General features: G+C 40.0%; 1 protein-coding gene across 6 annotated transcripts in view; it reads left to right on the plus strand.

Moving 5' to 3' along the window:
• Positions 1–16,197, plus strand: part of AKAP7 (A-kinase anchoring protein 7) — a 149,839-nt gene that overhangs the window by 98,423 nt on the left and 35,219 nt on the right. The window contains exons 1-2 of one of the 6 annotated variants that reach the window (XM_043592378.1): positions 9,769–10,242; positions 12,617–12,685. The exons of 2 other annotated variants lie outside the window; for them this stretch is intronic. In XM_043592378.1, the coding sequence (XP_043448313.1) occupies positions 10,194–10,242; positions 12,617–12,685 (118 nt within the window). In that variant the 5' untranslated portion in view covers positions 9,769–10,193. Of the gene's footprint in view, positions 1–9,768; positions 10,243–12,616; positions 12,686–16,197 lie in introns of those variants that run through there. 3 more of the 6 variants (XM_043592375.1, XM_043592380.1, XM_043592379.1) reach the window with 3 other exon arrangements.

The raw sequence follows: 16,197 nt of genomic DNA on the forward strand, positions 1-16,197 counted from the left end.
AGTTATGGAACCTACTAAATGCCAAGAATTATGTTGTGTATTAAAGACCAAAGGTGGGCCAACACAGCCTCTGCTCTGAGCCAAGTCATGCAAACAATTACAATTTAAAGTGATAACGACTGCCTGAAGTTAATGGGAACCCACCGAGTGTACTTGTAATTCAGCCTGGGATTGTCGGGAAAGGCTGCACAGAAGAGGGCAGGTCTGAGCTGCAGCGAGAGCATGTGGGAAGGACAAGTGAAAGGGAGGGTGTTTTCCAGGCTGAGTAACTTCCTGAGGAGGGTTAGTAATGCATTCTGCACGTGAATTCCCTACCCTTCAGATCTTATCTTAATTCAGATCTTATTTTGTAGGGGATGGGAGCCTTCAAAAATTTGGAGTTCAGAATAACATGCTCAGATTTGTGCTTTAGAAAGTCCAGTCTACCAGTAGCATAAAAGCTCGATATGACAGAACAGGAGACTCAATCAGCAAGATGATTAGGAGACTAGGGTGGTAGCCTAGGGAGGTCCTAACGATCGTCTGCAGTGAGCATTTGCAGCAGAGACAGAGAAGGAGGGGTTCATTGCAGATCTAGGCAGGTGGGAGAATCACTCTTTTCAGGTTTACAGCAGATCATCGTAGGGGATGGGTCTAGGATGGCTCTCAGATTTGGGGTTTGACAGCTGGGTTGACGGCAGTGCCCTATGCCAATGTAGGGGATAAAAGACAAACAGATTTTGGTGACAAGAAGATGAGTTTGATTTTAGACATATTAAAACACCTGTGGCCCAGTCAAGGGACACATCCCAGAGGGAGGTCTGGGGCACGGAGGACGATCTATCCAAGAGATCGGTTTGGGATTCAGTGGCATTAAGTTGGCAGTTAAAGCTGTGGGTATGAATGAAGTAGCTGGGGGTTACCTGGAAACCTGGGACTTCAGACTAGTTTTGTAGCTAGTTACCTAAGATAACTATTGTAGAGGAAGGAAGGAGATCTAAAACCAAGAGCTAAAATAAAAGGTGGTAGAAATTGGTTAAACAAATATGACAGATCTGTTTATTGTTTCTTCTTGCTCTATAGGGTCTGGACAGCAATGGCATAAAGATGCCCCCTTTTTTTAGGGGCTTCTCTTTTTTTAAATTTTTTAAAATTAAAAGAGGAGAGAGGAGAGAGGGAGAATCCCAAGCAGGCTCTGCATCACCAGCGCAGAACCTGATTCAGGGCTCAAACTCATGAACCGTGAGATCATGACTGAGCCAAAGTCAGACACTTAACTGACTGAGCCACCCAGGCGCCCCTCAAGTTCGCTTCTTTTACAGAGAAACTTGTTCTGGTAAAAACAGGGATCATGAGGGTTGAAGAAACTGAGTATACTCATTTCTCTTTATGAAGATTAAATTCTGGTTGTTTTTTTCATTAACCCATAAAGATCCTTTACTATTTTATATGACTTGAAAATATTTTATATGAAATTCCTAGAACACGTAACAGTGGCTGAGAGAACAACATTTTGTCAATTCATTCATTGTGATTCTATTTGATCTTCTACTGATGAGGATATTCAAGTGAATATTTTGTCTTCTGATTATGAGTAAAGGAAACTGAATTTGATAATCATAACTTTTGTATTTCATACCAGGGATTCGTAGCTGCCAAAAATATTTTCATTGCTGACAGCTCTGATCAAAGCAAAAGCTTTTATTTAAGAAGTCAATCTTAGCATAATAAGGTTTAGGAGAAAGACAGTTAATATTTTTGATACTTGTTCTCCAACTATGCATTCAGCAAGAATTCTGTATGTAAGTGTGGCATATATTCATCCATATATGATCTTTTTATTTATTTATTTTTGAAGAAGAGAGAGCATGTGAGCAGGGGAGGGGTAGAGAGAGAGAGAGAGAGAGAGAGAGAGAGAGAGAGAGAGACACACAGAATCGGAAGCAGGCTCCAGGCTCTGAGCTGTCAGCACAGAGCCCGACACGGGGCTTGAACTCACGAACTGTGAGATCATGACCTGAGCCAAAGTCAGGTGCTTAACCGACTGAGCCACCCAGGCTCCCCCGTTTTTGTTTTTTTGTTTGTTTGTTTTGTGTTTTTGGGGGGGTATATATTTTACTAGCATGGCACTCTTTTTCAATGATTTACTTTTTAGGGCTTTTTCCTGTTTTTGCTAGGCAAAATTATTTATCAACCCTTTCAATAACTTTAGTAATTATTGGGGTGCCTGGGGTAAGCATCCCTCTTTGGCTCAGGTCATGATCTCAGGGTTCCTGAGATCGAGCCCCATATCAGGCTCTGTACTGACAGCTTGGAGCCTGGAGCCTGCTTCAGATTCTGTGTCTCCCTCTCTTTCTGTTCCTCCCCACTCGCACTCTGTCTCTCTCTCTCTCAAAAATAAATACGGATTAAAAACTTTTTTTAGTAACTTTACTAATTATAATTGACCAATAGCAGACACTAGTGCTTTGCCTGTTATGGGTCCATTTTCTTCCCCTTCTTCCCTGTTGGCAGAGCCCCACTTTCCCTGGATGGTGGTGAACTTCAGAGCACATGGGCCTGGCTTTAGTCCTGCTGATGACTGGGTCCATTCTTCTTGCCAGTGATTAGTTTAGGAAGTGGCCTGTGACCCAATTCTGATGGGTGAGGGGAAGTCTACTTGAGACCTCAGAGAATAGTTTTGCTTGTCTGTTTGTTTGCTGAGACCTAGAGATTCTAAGGGAAGAGAACGTCATTGTTTATCGGGAATTGTTGGTTATACATGTGATGTCAGGACTTAGCAGCCACCTTAACCATGAGGTCACTAGATGACTACAAGCATGTGTACTGTGTATGGAAGACTGGAAAAGTGACTCTTGATGATCTTGTTAAATTACTGAATTACCAACCCTAAGGCAACTCCATCTCTGATTATAGGAGATAATGAGTTTCTTTACTTTTTAACCATTTGAATCAAGAGGTTTTTGTTACTTGCAGCTGAATGCATTCAATACATATTGGATGTGAAATAAGAGATGTATTAACGGAAAATGTTGGGGTTCAGGATTGAACGGTCAAGAAAGAATTCTTGAGACATTTTTGGTGCAAAAAGTGTTTTTTTTTTAAGTTTTTATTTATTTTTGAGAGAGAGAGAGAGAGAGAGAGAACGTACACGGGTGTATGCACGTGCAAACGGGAGGGACAGAGAAAGAGGGAATGAGAGAATCCCAAGCAGGCTGCATCCTGTCAGCACAGAGCCAGATGCGAGGTTCCATCTCACAAACCGTGAGATAATGACCTGAGCCAAAATCAGGAGTCAGACGCTTAACCAAGACTGAGCCATCCAGGAGTCCCCCAAAAGGTGGTTTTATTAAAGCACGGGGACAGGATCCATGGGCAGAAAGATCTGCACTGGTATTGTAAGGCGCTATTGATTATATACTTTTTAGTTGTGAGGGGCAGAGATAAAGGAAGTTTCCAAAAGGATGCTAAAGAAGACTTACAGGATCCTGGAGGCCTGGCTAAAGTCAAGCTAAGGTTGCTTTTTGCCTGTAGCAAAGCATTAACATTAAGGCAGTTGTGAGTTCCTTGAGGACTGTTGCTCTGCCTGTTTCAAGTACTTGTCAGTAGGCTGCAAGGTGTGAAGACATTTAATATTATCTACATTTCTTTTGCTTTTGTTGTCCACATCATCAATATTTTAGTTTTATGGGTACTTAAACTTTTTTTTTTTTTAAGTTTGTTAATTTATTTATTTAAGCATCCAACATGGGGCTCGAACTCAAGACCCCAGGGTTGAGAGTTGCTTGCTCTTTCAACTTAGCCAGCCAGGGGCCCCAATTTTATGGGTACTTAAACAACAGTTATCAAATGCTGTTAGAAGTGTCTAAAAACAGTGAATACTGACATAGTGTATCAGATGAATGTTACCCTGGGCCACGGTAGATCATGACAGATCCCGAGACCTGCCAAAACCAATCTTGATTTAACTGCCTTTCATCTAGTAGAAGTGGATTTTCTTTTTATTATTTTGTGGATTTACTTTCATTCTTCCCTATCGATTTCACTGCTATTACAGAAAAAAAAAACTTTAATAACAATGCATTGAGTTATGAAAGCACCTTTTATTTGAAGTCTTCAAATCCTTTATATAGCAGGGAATGTAACTGCTCAAGGTCAACCTGGGGAGCACGTTCAGAGCTAAATACAGACTGAAGATATTCCATAGAAAGGATAAGTAGCACCTGTGAAAAAAAACCCAGTAAATTAGAAACTAAAACCAAATTTTTGTTTACATTGTTAAATTGCAAATAAAATCTATTCATTTGGGTCCTCTTGGCTTTTTTAAAATACACTTTTTCTTGCTGTGAAGGGTGTTGCTTTCTCTCCGAAAGCCTCAGGGCATTAAAGGATTAAAAGCAGTTGAATAAGAAAGCAGATAATACAAATACTGGCCAGCAGATTAAATGTATTCTTTGCTTTTCCTTTTTTTTTTCTTTTTGTTTAAAAAACAAGTTTTGACATCCAATCATTGAACTTGTCCTTGAGTTAAGTAACTCATGTCAGTTTTTGTGAGTTTGTTGTTAATGCCTGAAAAGAAGGACGGACTGTAAAAGCGGGACTGGACAGCAGCTAACCAGAATAGATGACCTGTTACTGGCCTTCGTTCTTACTGCATTTCCTTAATAAAACTGTCCAATGGGATTTACCACAATGCGAATGTCCCCCTGCTCCCTCTGGCTCATGTGTACAGATTTCTGCCTCCTACTCTATTTGGCCTGGCCAGGGCCTTCTCTCTCACTTATTTTGGTTGTACCCCTTGTTTCAAAAGTTAACTTCACCTCAAGAGCCAATGTGATTATCATATTAGCCATACTAAGTGTTTAATAAATAGTGGCTGGAATCAAATTGAATTGAGCACATGAGCAGGGGAGGGGCAGAGAGAGAGGGAGACACAGAATCCAAAAGCAGGCTCCAGGCTCTGAGCTGTCAGCACAGAGCCCCACGTGGGGCTCGAACCCACGAACCGTGAGATCATGACCTGAGTGGAAGTCGGATGCTTAACTGACTGAACCATCCAGGCACCCCAGCCCAATTTATTTCTTGCCAATTAAGGGAAGGGCCTCAACTACATACATTGTTTAAAGTTAGGCCACACACATAGAAAAGTACAGCATAATAAGCATGGAGGACGCATTTGAAAATCAGCACTAAATCGGCCCGCAGCAGCCGAGATTTGACCATGATTCTTCCGGATTGGTAAAGGAGAAGGACTTCTTCTCTAACTCTAGTTATCTGCTTGCCTCCTCCCCTTTCCTAAGTGCACATACGCTGTATATGGTACATTATGTTTTTCTGCTTGTGTTTTAAAAAAGCATATTTTCTCTTCAATTACATACTGAAATTCTATAGCATATGGCAATTGCAAATTCAACTACCTATAACTTTCAGTTTTAGAGAAAAACAACTAAAACACTGGAAAGAGAAAGAAAAAGTCTTTGTTGAAAATAGGACTAACATGGGAGTAATGGTAAAAATATATTCTTGGCTCCCAAATTTCACAGTTAGATCAAGATTCTTTTGTCTGCTAATTAAAGACAGGACTTTACCAGTGAGATTAACAAGTAATCCTTCAAGTTTTTCAGTTATAACTTTTTCAGCCTCTCTTCCGTGTAGACAGACATTCGTCAGAACCACTTTCAAAGATCAGTATTTAATCATGTAGCTTCGGAACCTTGCCCTTTGGTCACAAAATGGCTGCAAGGATGTCGCAGTGGCTAAAGAGTAGAGGAATATCTGTTGGGTCTGGGTGACATATGCTTTGTGGATTGATTCTTGAGAATTGAAATTTGGTTTTCCAGGAACATAGAAAAACAGAATACAATATTGAATATGTCCATCCAAGCTTTGTAAGGCCCAGATTAATAGTTTTTATCTTTTGGTACCCTGGTATCAACATAAAAAACTGGAATATGTTCCAAAAGATCCCAATTTTTATGAGTTGTGTTTTCATGAATCGTCAAGCATTTCTTGAACTTACGTACATTTTTGCTGAAACTGTGACATTTCTTGGCATTAACAGTTTCCATAAGTGTGCCACCTGCTGTGTAATGAAATCTTCCTGAAGTGTTTCTTTGTGCCTAAAGGAATGTCTCCTAACGCTTGGTTCCAGAGTTTGGAGGGATGAAGCATTCCCCGCCCCCCACCCCCAACCTTTACACTTCACAATTTAATGCCCTCTTTCTCTTTTCTCTTTGCAATAAAGGAATATATGCTTTTTTCTTTTCTTTCTCATGTGTTTCTGTAAGTTGTCAAACTCAGATTTCCTTTACCTAATGAATTGGAGGTTTCAAAAGAGGTGGGATCTGTAAAGTTTTATAGATTCAGAATCTTTTAGTGAGATTTGTTCGAGTCCAACTTTTATATAGCGAGGTTGCACAGAAATCCAATATACATGTTTTCCAATGGAAAATAATGCCAACCAGTGATACAGAGAATAGAGCTGGTCACAGTTAACAATTATCTTTTCACATTAGAGACAATATTGTCAGAGCTTATATTTCACAGCACGTGGAGAAGAGGCAACTGCCACCCCTCATACTGTTTCATTTCCTCCCTACTGGTTTAGTGGTTAGAACAAGAATCCAAACAACTATAGCAGGCAGAGAACTGTCCTAACCATGATTTGTTCAAGCCAGGCCTGTGAGCAAAGGTTATAGCTTTAAAGTTAGGAACATGACACCATATCAGATGTTTTTTTCTCCTTGAGGCTAATTTCTTTTTGTAGATCTCTCTGTATTACTGAAAAGAGTCTGTTAGCCCTCTAATAGAACGCCGCCGTTAATATTCTCAGGGATTACTCGTGACTGGTATAAGTTGCTATTTTTCCTGGAAGGTGAGTGCTTTCAGGGGCCATTCTGGTATCTCTGCGCTCTGGATAGATCATCTCTTCACAGCGTGACAGGCAGCAGAACTAGGCTCCAGCTCCAATAAGCGATCTGCCTTAGAAGAAGATTGTATTACTCTTGCCCCATTAATAGAGGGATTTCCTGACAAGACATGAGAAACCAAGACATTTAAACATACTACCACTGAGCTTGGCTAAATAGCTATTTTGCTGCACATTATTCTGAAATTGTAGTGAGCTGCCTCGTAAGGTATATACCTGATAAACACACACAAATTGCGCTTAATGATACAGAGTTCTGGGGAGAGCTGCTCAGGGTCTGTGTAGCCAGACACGTTGAGTTCAGATCCCATTATGGTCCCATATTCTCTAAGAGATTTTGGCCTAGTTGTTTTTCTGAGCTCAGCTTTTCCATCTGTAAAAAGGGGACAGTAATACTCCCTATTTCACAGGACTGTGGAAGGGATGAAATGAATGGGTAAATGCAAAACACTTAGCAAGGGCCTGGCATATAGCGAGTGTCCAGGATATCTTAGTGTTTGTTCTTGTTCAGCCTACTACTTGGTTGTTTTTGTGACACAGGGAAGGGCGAGGAGGGGCTTATATCTTCTACAATTCAAGTCAGTTACATACTGTTGTATTCCCAAACAATTGGGTAGATGATGGCTACTCTCTGGGTCCTTCTGTATGGTAGCTATTCACATTTGAGGAGGGGCATATGATGGTGGGGAAGAAAGTCAGCTTTTTCACCAGTATTCCTAACATATGTATGGTTGTGTTTCAAACAAATGAACAAACAAACATCTGAACACATGAATGTGTCCATGATTTCGAGTTGAAAATTTGAGTGTATGGAAACTCTTTGGAAATCTATAGTATAGTACAGTACTGAAATTAGATTTAATTGTATAATTAACGAATCATATTTATTATAAAAAAAAAACAGGAAAGAATGCAATATGAAGACCATTCCTGGAAATCCTGGGCTAAGAGTAGCCTTAGCCTATGGTATGAAACTAGAGCTTTCCAGAATGGAGAGACACCTTAGTGATAGGAAACCAGACTCCATCTGCTCTGTGAGTTTAAATGTGCTAATTATTTACACAATGAAAACCAATTTTAAAAATTCCTGTCTTGGATTTTTCAGTTGTTTTCTAGGCTTTTATTATGGTTGATTCACTCTTAATGCTTATGAAAAAAATCTCTAATATATATATTTCCCCCTGAGATTGCAGAATATTCTGAGGTAAATACTGTTACTTAGGTAATGACACACTTTATATATTTTATTCTTTTTTTAAATTTGTTTTTAATGTTTTAATTATTATTATTATTTTTTTTTTGAGAGAGAGAGAGAGAGAGAGAGAGAGAGAGCGAGCAGTGGGCAGAGGAAGGGCAGAGGGAGAGGGAGACACAGAATCTGAAGCAGGCTCCGGGCTCTGAGCTGTCAGCACAGAGCCCGATGCGGGGCTCGAACCCACGGAGTGAGAGATCATGACCTGAGCTGAAGTTGGACCCTTAACCAACTGACCCACCCAGGCGCCCCTATTTTATTCTTAATTGCATGTTGTTAGAAGTAGTACCAATAGGAATGGATTAATAAAGTAGAGTCAGTGTGGGGTTCATCACAGAGTCTTCTCCCCTGAATGCTGCATTTGAGTGAGGGGGCTTTTTGGTTGGAGTCCACATATGTAAGCAGTAACTTAAGATGGCAGCCAGCAGGGCAGGAAATTGGAAGAGGTGGAGGAGAGACTGCAGGCTGGTGCTAGAAAGACTGAGGTGCAAATAGATACAGTACCCTATCTGTTCTCTGCTTCTTCCCTTCCTCCCACGCACTTAACTACAAATGAAAACTTTATAATAAACTTACCTGATTTGCAGATCTCACAGAGGAAGATATCCAAAATTCTGACAACAGGTCAGAATTTCATCACTGTTCATACCTGACAGACCTGGGATTCAAAGCTCTGGCTTTCTACTTCTAAAGGTTTTATGGCTACAGCAACATTGGTGATTAGGGAATGCCAGGACTCACTTGTTTTTTTTTCAATGAAGAGTGTTCACTACAGATCTTTCTTTAATGCACAAAGTAGTATTTCACATAAAAAAATTGACAGTTTTTATTTTTCCAAGCTGCCTACTCTTTTTGTTTAGGGGAGTGTGAAAGCAGATATCCTGCATTCAGAGACATGGGAGTTTTTCATGATCATCCTGAGCCCTCTCTTTCCACCTCCTGGTAAATGGGTGTATGTGCCTTGCCAGGAAGTAGAGCAGGAAAGCAGGGAATTGCATGGTATTTCTGGCACTAAGAACAGCCTTTTATTCCTGTAGTGTCATACAGTAAGGCGGTTCCCTACTTGAGGGAACAGATTTGGAGCTGTTACTTGAAATCGGTTATCTCATGTCATGAAGTTCGAAACTAGTCGTGCTGTCCCCGAATTTGCTTACGCACCTCGTGATCTTTTTCTCAGTGATGCTTCTAGGTTTGAGGAATTTTCTGGGCTATTGAATATTTGATGCTCTGATTTCAAACTCATAATGTTGATTTCCTGCCTTAATAGAAAAACAAAGCTGTATTTCAGAAGGCAGATGTTTAAAAGGTAACACTGTCAAGTGCAGGCAACCATTGGTATCTTCTTTTACCCCCATTTCCCCCGTCATTTCTCCAGTGTGTGCAGTTTGTGGGGTAGTTAGTGGTACTTCATTCAAGTTGGGTTTTCAGTGTTGTGCAACGTCAGGTTCCTTATTCATAAAACAAAGAAACAAAAATCTCCTGGGGATAAAAGAAAGCTCTTCCTCCTTAAATAGCAGACAGAAAGTGAAGGGGTTGGGTTGTTTTTTTGTTTTGTTTTGTTTTGTTTGTTTTTGTTTTGTTTTGTTTTTTTTGTCTTTGCATTTCTCTGTGTAATTACTCTGTCTGCAGGAGAGAGGACGACTCGGCGTGGTTTGTCCTTGATTATCTTTCTTAAAGACACACACGGTTACACAGACAGTGCTGGCGGCTCTCATCTAAGGCTGGGCAGCTGGGAGCTCTCAGTTGTGTGAGAATCGGGGGAGCATATGGCCCCTTGGTTCACCGAACGCGGGTCCCGGTCCCGGAGCAGCCGCCTCTGGCTGGGGACCGGGAGGTGGAGCCTGCCTGCTCACCGCCGCAGCGACTTGCCTTCTGCTTTCTCTCTGCCGGCTGTGCATTGGCTCTCCGTGCCACGCGTGCCGTTCCTCGGAGTGGAATAGGCAGGGCGTGCTCGCAGACCGCGGTCCAAACTGCAGTTTCTATTTGGGGGACCCAGGGAGAAGAGCACCGGGAAGGAAAGACAGCACCAGTGCCATGGGCCAGCTTTGCTGCTTTCCTTTCTCAAGAGAGGAGGCAAAAATCAGTAAGTGTGGTGACTGTGCCGTGCAGAATCCCGAGTGCCTGTTTTGTGTGGTTGTCTTCTAGTGGTAGTTTGGGTTTTTTTTTTTTTTTTTTCTTATGGGAAAGGTAACAGGATAACTGTGGTTTTTCAAGTGCGTTTCTGAAAAGGGTGGGTAGGTATGTAGTTGATAATTAACTGACAAAAGTACATTTACAAATGGCTACGTTAAAAATACAAAATAGTGAAAACTCCTTTTTTATTTTCGGCGGTTCGATGAATCCCACAGCTCATTCTCATCACACTATCTAGAGTCAGAGTTGAGTTTTGACTTTCTTTAAATCACTGCCTTGTGATTTGATATATTTGTATGAGCCAGACTTCATTTTTCTTACCTGAAATTGGGATATTTTGGGAGCAGTGCTCGATAACAGCAGACAGAGAAGTAAAGCTGGGTCTAAAATGACGTATGTTACACATTTGCAGCTATTTTCCCGTGTCCTCCGCTTTGTTCTCCTTGGAGGGGGATTCAGGTGTAACTGGGAGGCCACTCCAAGCAAGTGATGCGGCTTTGCTTCCCAGCAAGAACCTCACGAATGTTTTTAAGCCAGTGTCAGGCAGATTCAACATCTGCTTACGGTTTAGAAAACAGAACTTAAAGTGATGACACTTGCATAGTTGCTTTCTCCTCACTGGGTTGTGCATACTCCCTTACGTTTTGGCTTACTTAGTGTGCTGAATAGGATTTGGCTTACACTAGTTGCCCCCCCAATACTGAATTTGTAGTTCTTTTTGTGGTCATACTTACCAAATTTGCAGCCATATTTCTGTCACATCAGTGCTTTGCTTAAATAGATTTAAGTAAGTCTATAGAATCTCCTGATATCTGGTTCAGATACTCAAAGGTCCACATCTGTCTTATATGTCCTGCTGCTTGTTCTGGAAACCAGCCAGGGACAGGTTTTAAAAAAAATTAATATGCATCCTGTACCTGTTCACTTGAGAAATAAGCCTGTTTTTACAAGAAATCTTCTGGGAATGCTTTGGAATAAATGTTGGGAGACTTTGGAGCATTTGATTATTAAGAGCCAATAGGTGTGCTGCAAATTTTACCTGTGAGAATGACATCGCACGGTACCTGATTTAAAAACCCGAGATGAGTCTACCACAGAATTGTTCATTTTTTAACAATGAGCACTGGCATTAGTGTGACAGCCTGAAACTTTCCAGGTAGTTGTCAGAATGATTTATTTGTAGTTCGCAAGGGTTATGGTTGATTGACTGATTGCTTAAACAGCACCCACATCTGAAACACTGTGGTGTGGACAGATGTAGGGACAGCAAATTCTCCCCTATCCTTCTTTACCTTTCCCCACTTCCTGTTCCACTGCTCCACATTTTCCCTCGGCACCTGCTTTCCTTCTATTCGGTTTCTCTCCTTCCCCCTGGGTAAGCAGTCTTCTTGGTGCTAACAGAAGTCAGCTTTCACCTCATTGAGGAATTTGGTCTTCTCTGTCTTTTGCATCTGGAATTGTGGGGTGCAGAGTCTTGTATTTTATGTAAGTGCTTAATATAGCTTGATAGGAAGTGGTATATACTGCTTTTGGGGGTTACTTCCTCAACTTCCAAAATTATAAAAAGAAAATGAGGACAGGACAGTGTCTGAAGTGAAGTTCTAGTTCAGAAGTGCAGATTATGGCTGGGATCAATGCATTCGCACCCCTTTTCTCTCCTCTGCCCTCACCACTGCTGCTGACCTTTTGCCCCCCCCCCCCCGCCACCATGCTTGCACTTGTCTTTGATTTTGACATTGCTTCACTGTTTTTCTCCTCACGATCTGCTCCACACTCCATCATCACACATCCCATCAGCTGTTTTCTGACGCCATGTTTAATTTGTCTGCTACAGGATGGTCTAAAGAGAAGCTTCTCTGGCCAGGCACTGCTGTGCTGCTGGTAACACATATCTAATAGTACTTACAAAGGGGACTTGGAAAAAAAAAGTGTTTTAGAGAATTCATTAGCCAGCATGCCTCAAGAAACAAGTAAATTAGCACTAACTGTAGATAGCCAGTCCATAAGTTGTGTTGATAACATGTAAAAGAATCCACAATAGACATTTGGGAGGGCCCATCATTTTTCTGATTGTATAGTAACCTCCTGGGTCTTAATCGTCCTTGTGTCCCCACCTAGTAGCCTTGTTAGCCTGTGCTGAGCCAACAAACTCAGTGGAGACCTACTAGGGACACAGCACAAAAATGCAAACGCCCACATCCTTCAGTTCTGCTGTAAAGGATGATGGCTCTGGAACATACCTCCTTAGGGCAGCTCAAATTATGGAGAATTGAACGAGGTCTTGGTGAAAGTTTAAATTTGTGGATGTCATTCTCAAAACACAGGTGAGTTGGAAAGCCCGTCCTCTACCGTCCTGCAGAGGTACAGAAAGGATATACCCAGCTGGCCAAGTGGTAAGATTCAAGTGACCCCCTTCCCCCTCCCACTGCTGCTTTAGCCTGCTTTTACCCTTGGTGGTGGTGGTGCATAAAAAGTATTCCCATTTAATTTGTTTGTTAGTGCTATTTTAATCTATTGATAGCAAACAAAATGATTGTTTAATCAACTAGTTGTGCAGGGACCTAAGTTTGTGTGGAGTTAACTGTGTACATAGTCAGAAATCTTGGTAATGGGGTGAATAGTCAAGTACGGTAGAACCCAAAATGGTTTATTTTTCAATTAGTGCAGCACAAAGCAACTACACCCTTTTTGTTTAAATCCCAGCAATGAACATTTTCTTAAACTGTATACTTTTGGGCCATAATGAATAGCATGAACTGATAATAAACGCATGCTTCTTACAAGATTAACAAATGCATTCATTGCAAGACCAATTCTTTCTGTTGCTACACAGGAACATACTTAACATTAAACATACTGTAGATATTGTAGGATGAACAGATGTTGTATATACTCTCAATCTAGTAGTTTTTGCTGAATTCTTATAATAACTCCTGTTTTCTCTGGATTGCCTAGTTTCTCATAGTGAGTTTCCTGAAGGGGATGTCCATGAATAGGAATGTTATTGTACAGCCTTACTGACCACTGTACTTTATCAATCTCATTAAGTGGACTTCAAAGGAAAACTTAATAACTAAAGGCAGACACTTCCGTAACTAATTAGAAAACAGTCTACTTGCTCTTTCCCTATTGCAGATTTTCCCATTTTGAAGTACATTGATTTTATGTAGAATGAAATAGATGTATGTTCAAAGATGAACCATACTGCCTCATAAGCTAGTAGTTACTGTCACTGGAGGTATTCAACATAGGATGAGAAGCCATTCTAGGAATGTTGTGAAGGGTGAACAGAAGAGCTAATAACTGGATATATTGGCAACTTGGTTACTTTGTAACCCTGATATTCTGTGATACTGAAAATAAAACAGTATGTATTTCAACAAGACACATATTTTAATTTTACAAGTATGTGTCTTTTTATTGTGGTATAATTGACCTAAAATATTATATTAATTAATTTCATGTGTACAACATTGTGATTCGAAATGTGTATACATTGGGGACTGATAATTACAGTCTGTTGCCGTACAAAGTTAATACCATATGTATTCCCCATGCTGTATATTATATTTCCTTGACTTATTTATATCATAGCTAGAATTTGGTACCTCTTGTTACCCTTCACCCATTTCACTTCCCTATTCCTTCCCCTCTGGCAATCACCAGTCTGTTCTCTGTTATCTATGAGTCTGGGTTTTGTTTTGTTTGTTTTAGCTTCCACATATAAGTAAAATCATGCAATATTTCTCTTTCTCTGTCTGGCTTATTTCACATGGCATAATACCCTCATGTTGTTGTAACATGGTTATCTTTCGTTCTTTTTTTGTGGCTGAGTAGTAGTCTGGTATTCTGTGTGTGTGTGTGTGTGTGTGTGTGTGTGTGTGTGTGTGTGTATTCCACATCTTCTTTATCCATTCATCTCAATGGATATTTAGGTTGTTTCCAAATCTTGGCTATTATAAATAATATTGCAATGAATATAAGTGTGCATGTATGTTTTCAAAATTAGTGATTTTGTTTATTTTGATAGATAACCAAAAGTGAAATTTCTGGATCATATGGTAGTTCTATTTTTTAATTTTTTGAGGAACTTTCTATTGTTTTCCATAGTGGCTGCACCAACTTACATTCCCACCAACTGTGCATGAGAATTCCTTTTTCTCCACATCCTCACCTACACTAGTTATTTCTTGTCTTTTTGATAATAGCCATTTTGGCAGGTGTGAGGTGGTATCTCATTGTGGTTTTGATTTGCATTCCCCTGATGATGAGTGATGTTGAGCATCTTTCATGTGTCTGTTGACCATCTGTATGTCTTCCTTGGAAAAATGTCTATTCAGATCCTCTGCCCATTTTTAAATCAGATCTTGTTGTTGCCATTGAGTTGTATGAGTTCTTTATATATTTTGGATATTAGCCTCTATGGGATATATAATTAGCAGAGGTCTTCTCCTATTTAATAGATTGCTTTTAATTTTGTTGATGGTTTCCTTCACTGTTCAGGAGTTTGTTTGTTTGTTTGTGTTTTTTTTCCCCAGAAGCTTTTTAAGTTTGGTGTAGTTCCACTTGTTTATTTTTGTTTTTATTTCCCTTGCCTTTGGAGACAGATCTAAAACCAAATCATTAAGACACTTGTCAAGGAGCTTACCACCTGTCTTTTCTTCTAGGTTTTATAGTTTTAGGTCTCACATTCAAGTCTAATCCTTGAGCTAATTTTTTATATAGTGGTTTAGTTCCTTTCTTTTGCGTTTAGCTGCCCAGTTTTTTAACACCATTTATTGGTGATACTGTCCTTTCTGCATTATATGCTCTTGTCTCCTTTGTCATATACTGATTGACTTTGTTTGCATGGGTTTATTTCCATTCTGTTCTGTTAATCTATGTATCTGCTTTTATGCCAATATCATACTGTTTTGGTCACTATAGTTTTGTAGTATAGTTTGAAATCAGGGAGTGTGATACCTCTAACTTTATTCTTTTGTCCTAAGATTGCTTTGGCTATTTGTGGTCTTTTATGGTTCTAACAGTCATTAGAAGTATTTGTTCTGGTTTGTGAAAAATGCCATTGGAATTTTGACAGGGATTTCATTGAATCTGTAGATTGCTTTGGGTATTTGGGCATTTTAACAATATTAATTCTTCCAGTCTATGAGTGTGGAATATCTTTAAATTTGTTTGTGTCTTCTTTAGTTTTTTCATCAATGATTTATAGTTTTCACTGTACAGGTCAGTCTTTCACCTTCTTTTTTTTTTTTTTTTTTAATTTTTTTTTCAACATTTATTTATTTTTGGGACAGAGAGAGACAGAGCATGAACGGGGGAGGGGCAGAGAGAGAGGGAGACACAGGATCAGAAACAGGCTCCAGGCTCTGAGCCATCAGCCCTGAGCCTGACGCGGGACTGGCTGAAGTCGGACGCTTAACCGACTGCGCCACCCAGGTGCCCCGTTCACCTTCTTGATTAAGTTCATTTTTATATATTTTTTGATGGAATTATAAATGAGATTTTTGTCTTGATTTCTCTTTCTGATAGTTTGTTATTAGTGTATAGAAATGCAACAGATTTTTGTATTTTATTTTATTTAAAGTTTATTTATTTATTTTGAGAGAAAGAGAGAGAGAGAGACAGAGAGAATACAAACAGGGAAGGGGCAGAGAAAGAGGGAGATGAGATAGAAAGGATTCCAAGCATTCTCAGTGCAGAGCCTGACACAGAGCTTAAACTCACTAACCATGAGATCATGACCTGAGCCAAAACCAAGAGTCAGATATTTAACCGACTGAGCCACCCAGGCCCCCCAGATTTTTGTATTTTAATTTTGTGTACTGCAACTTTATTGAATTCATTTATTAGTTTTAATAATGTTGGGTAGAATTTTAAGGGTTTTCTCTATAAAATGTCATGT

The sequence above is a fragment of the Prionailurus bengalensis genome, chromosome B2 (assembly GCF_016509475.1).
Source record: "Prionailurus bengalensis isolate Pbe53 chromosome B2, Fcat_Pben_1.1_paternal_pri, whole genome shotgun sequence".
Taxonomy (NCBI): Eukaryota; Metazoa; Chordata; class Mammalia; order Carnivora; family Felidae; genus Prionailurus; species Prionailurus bengalensis.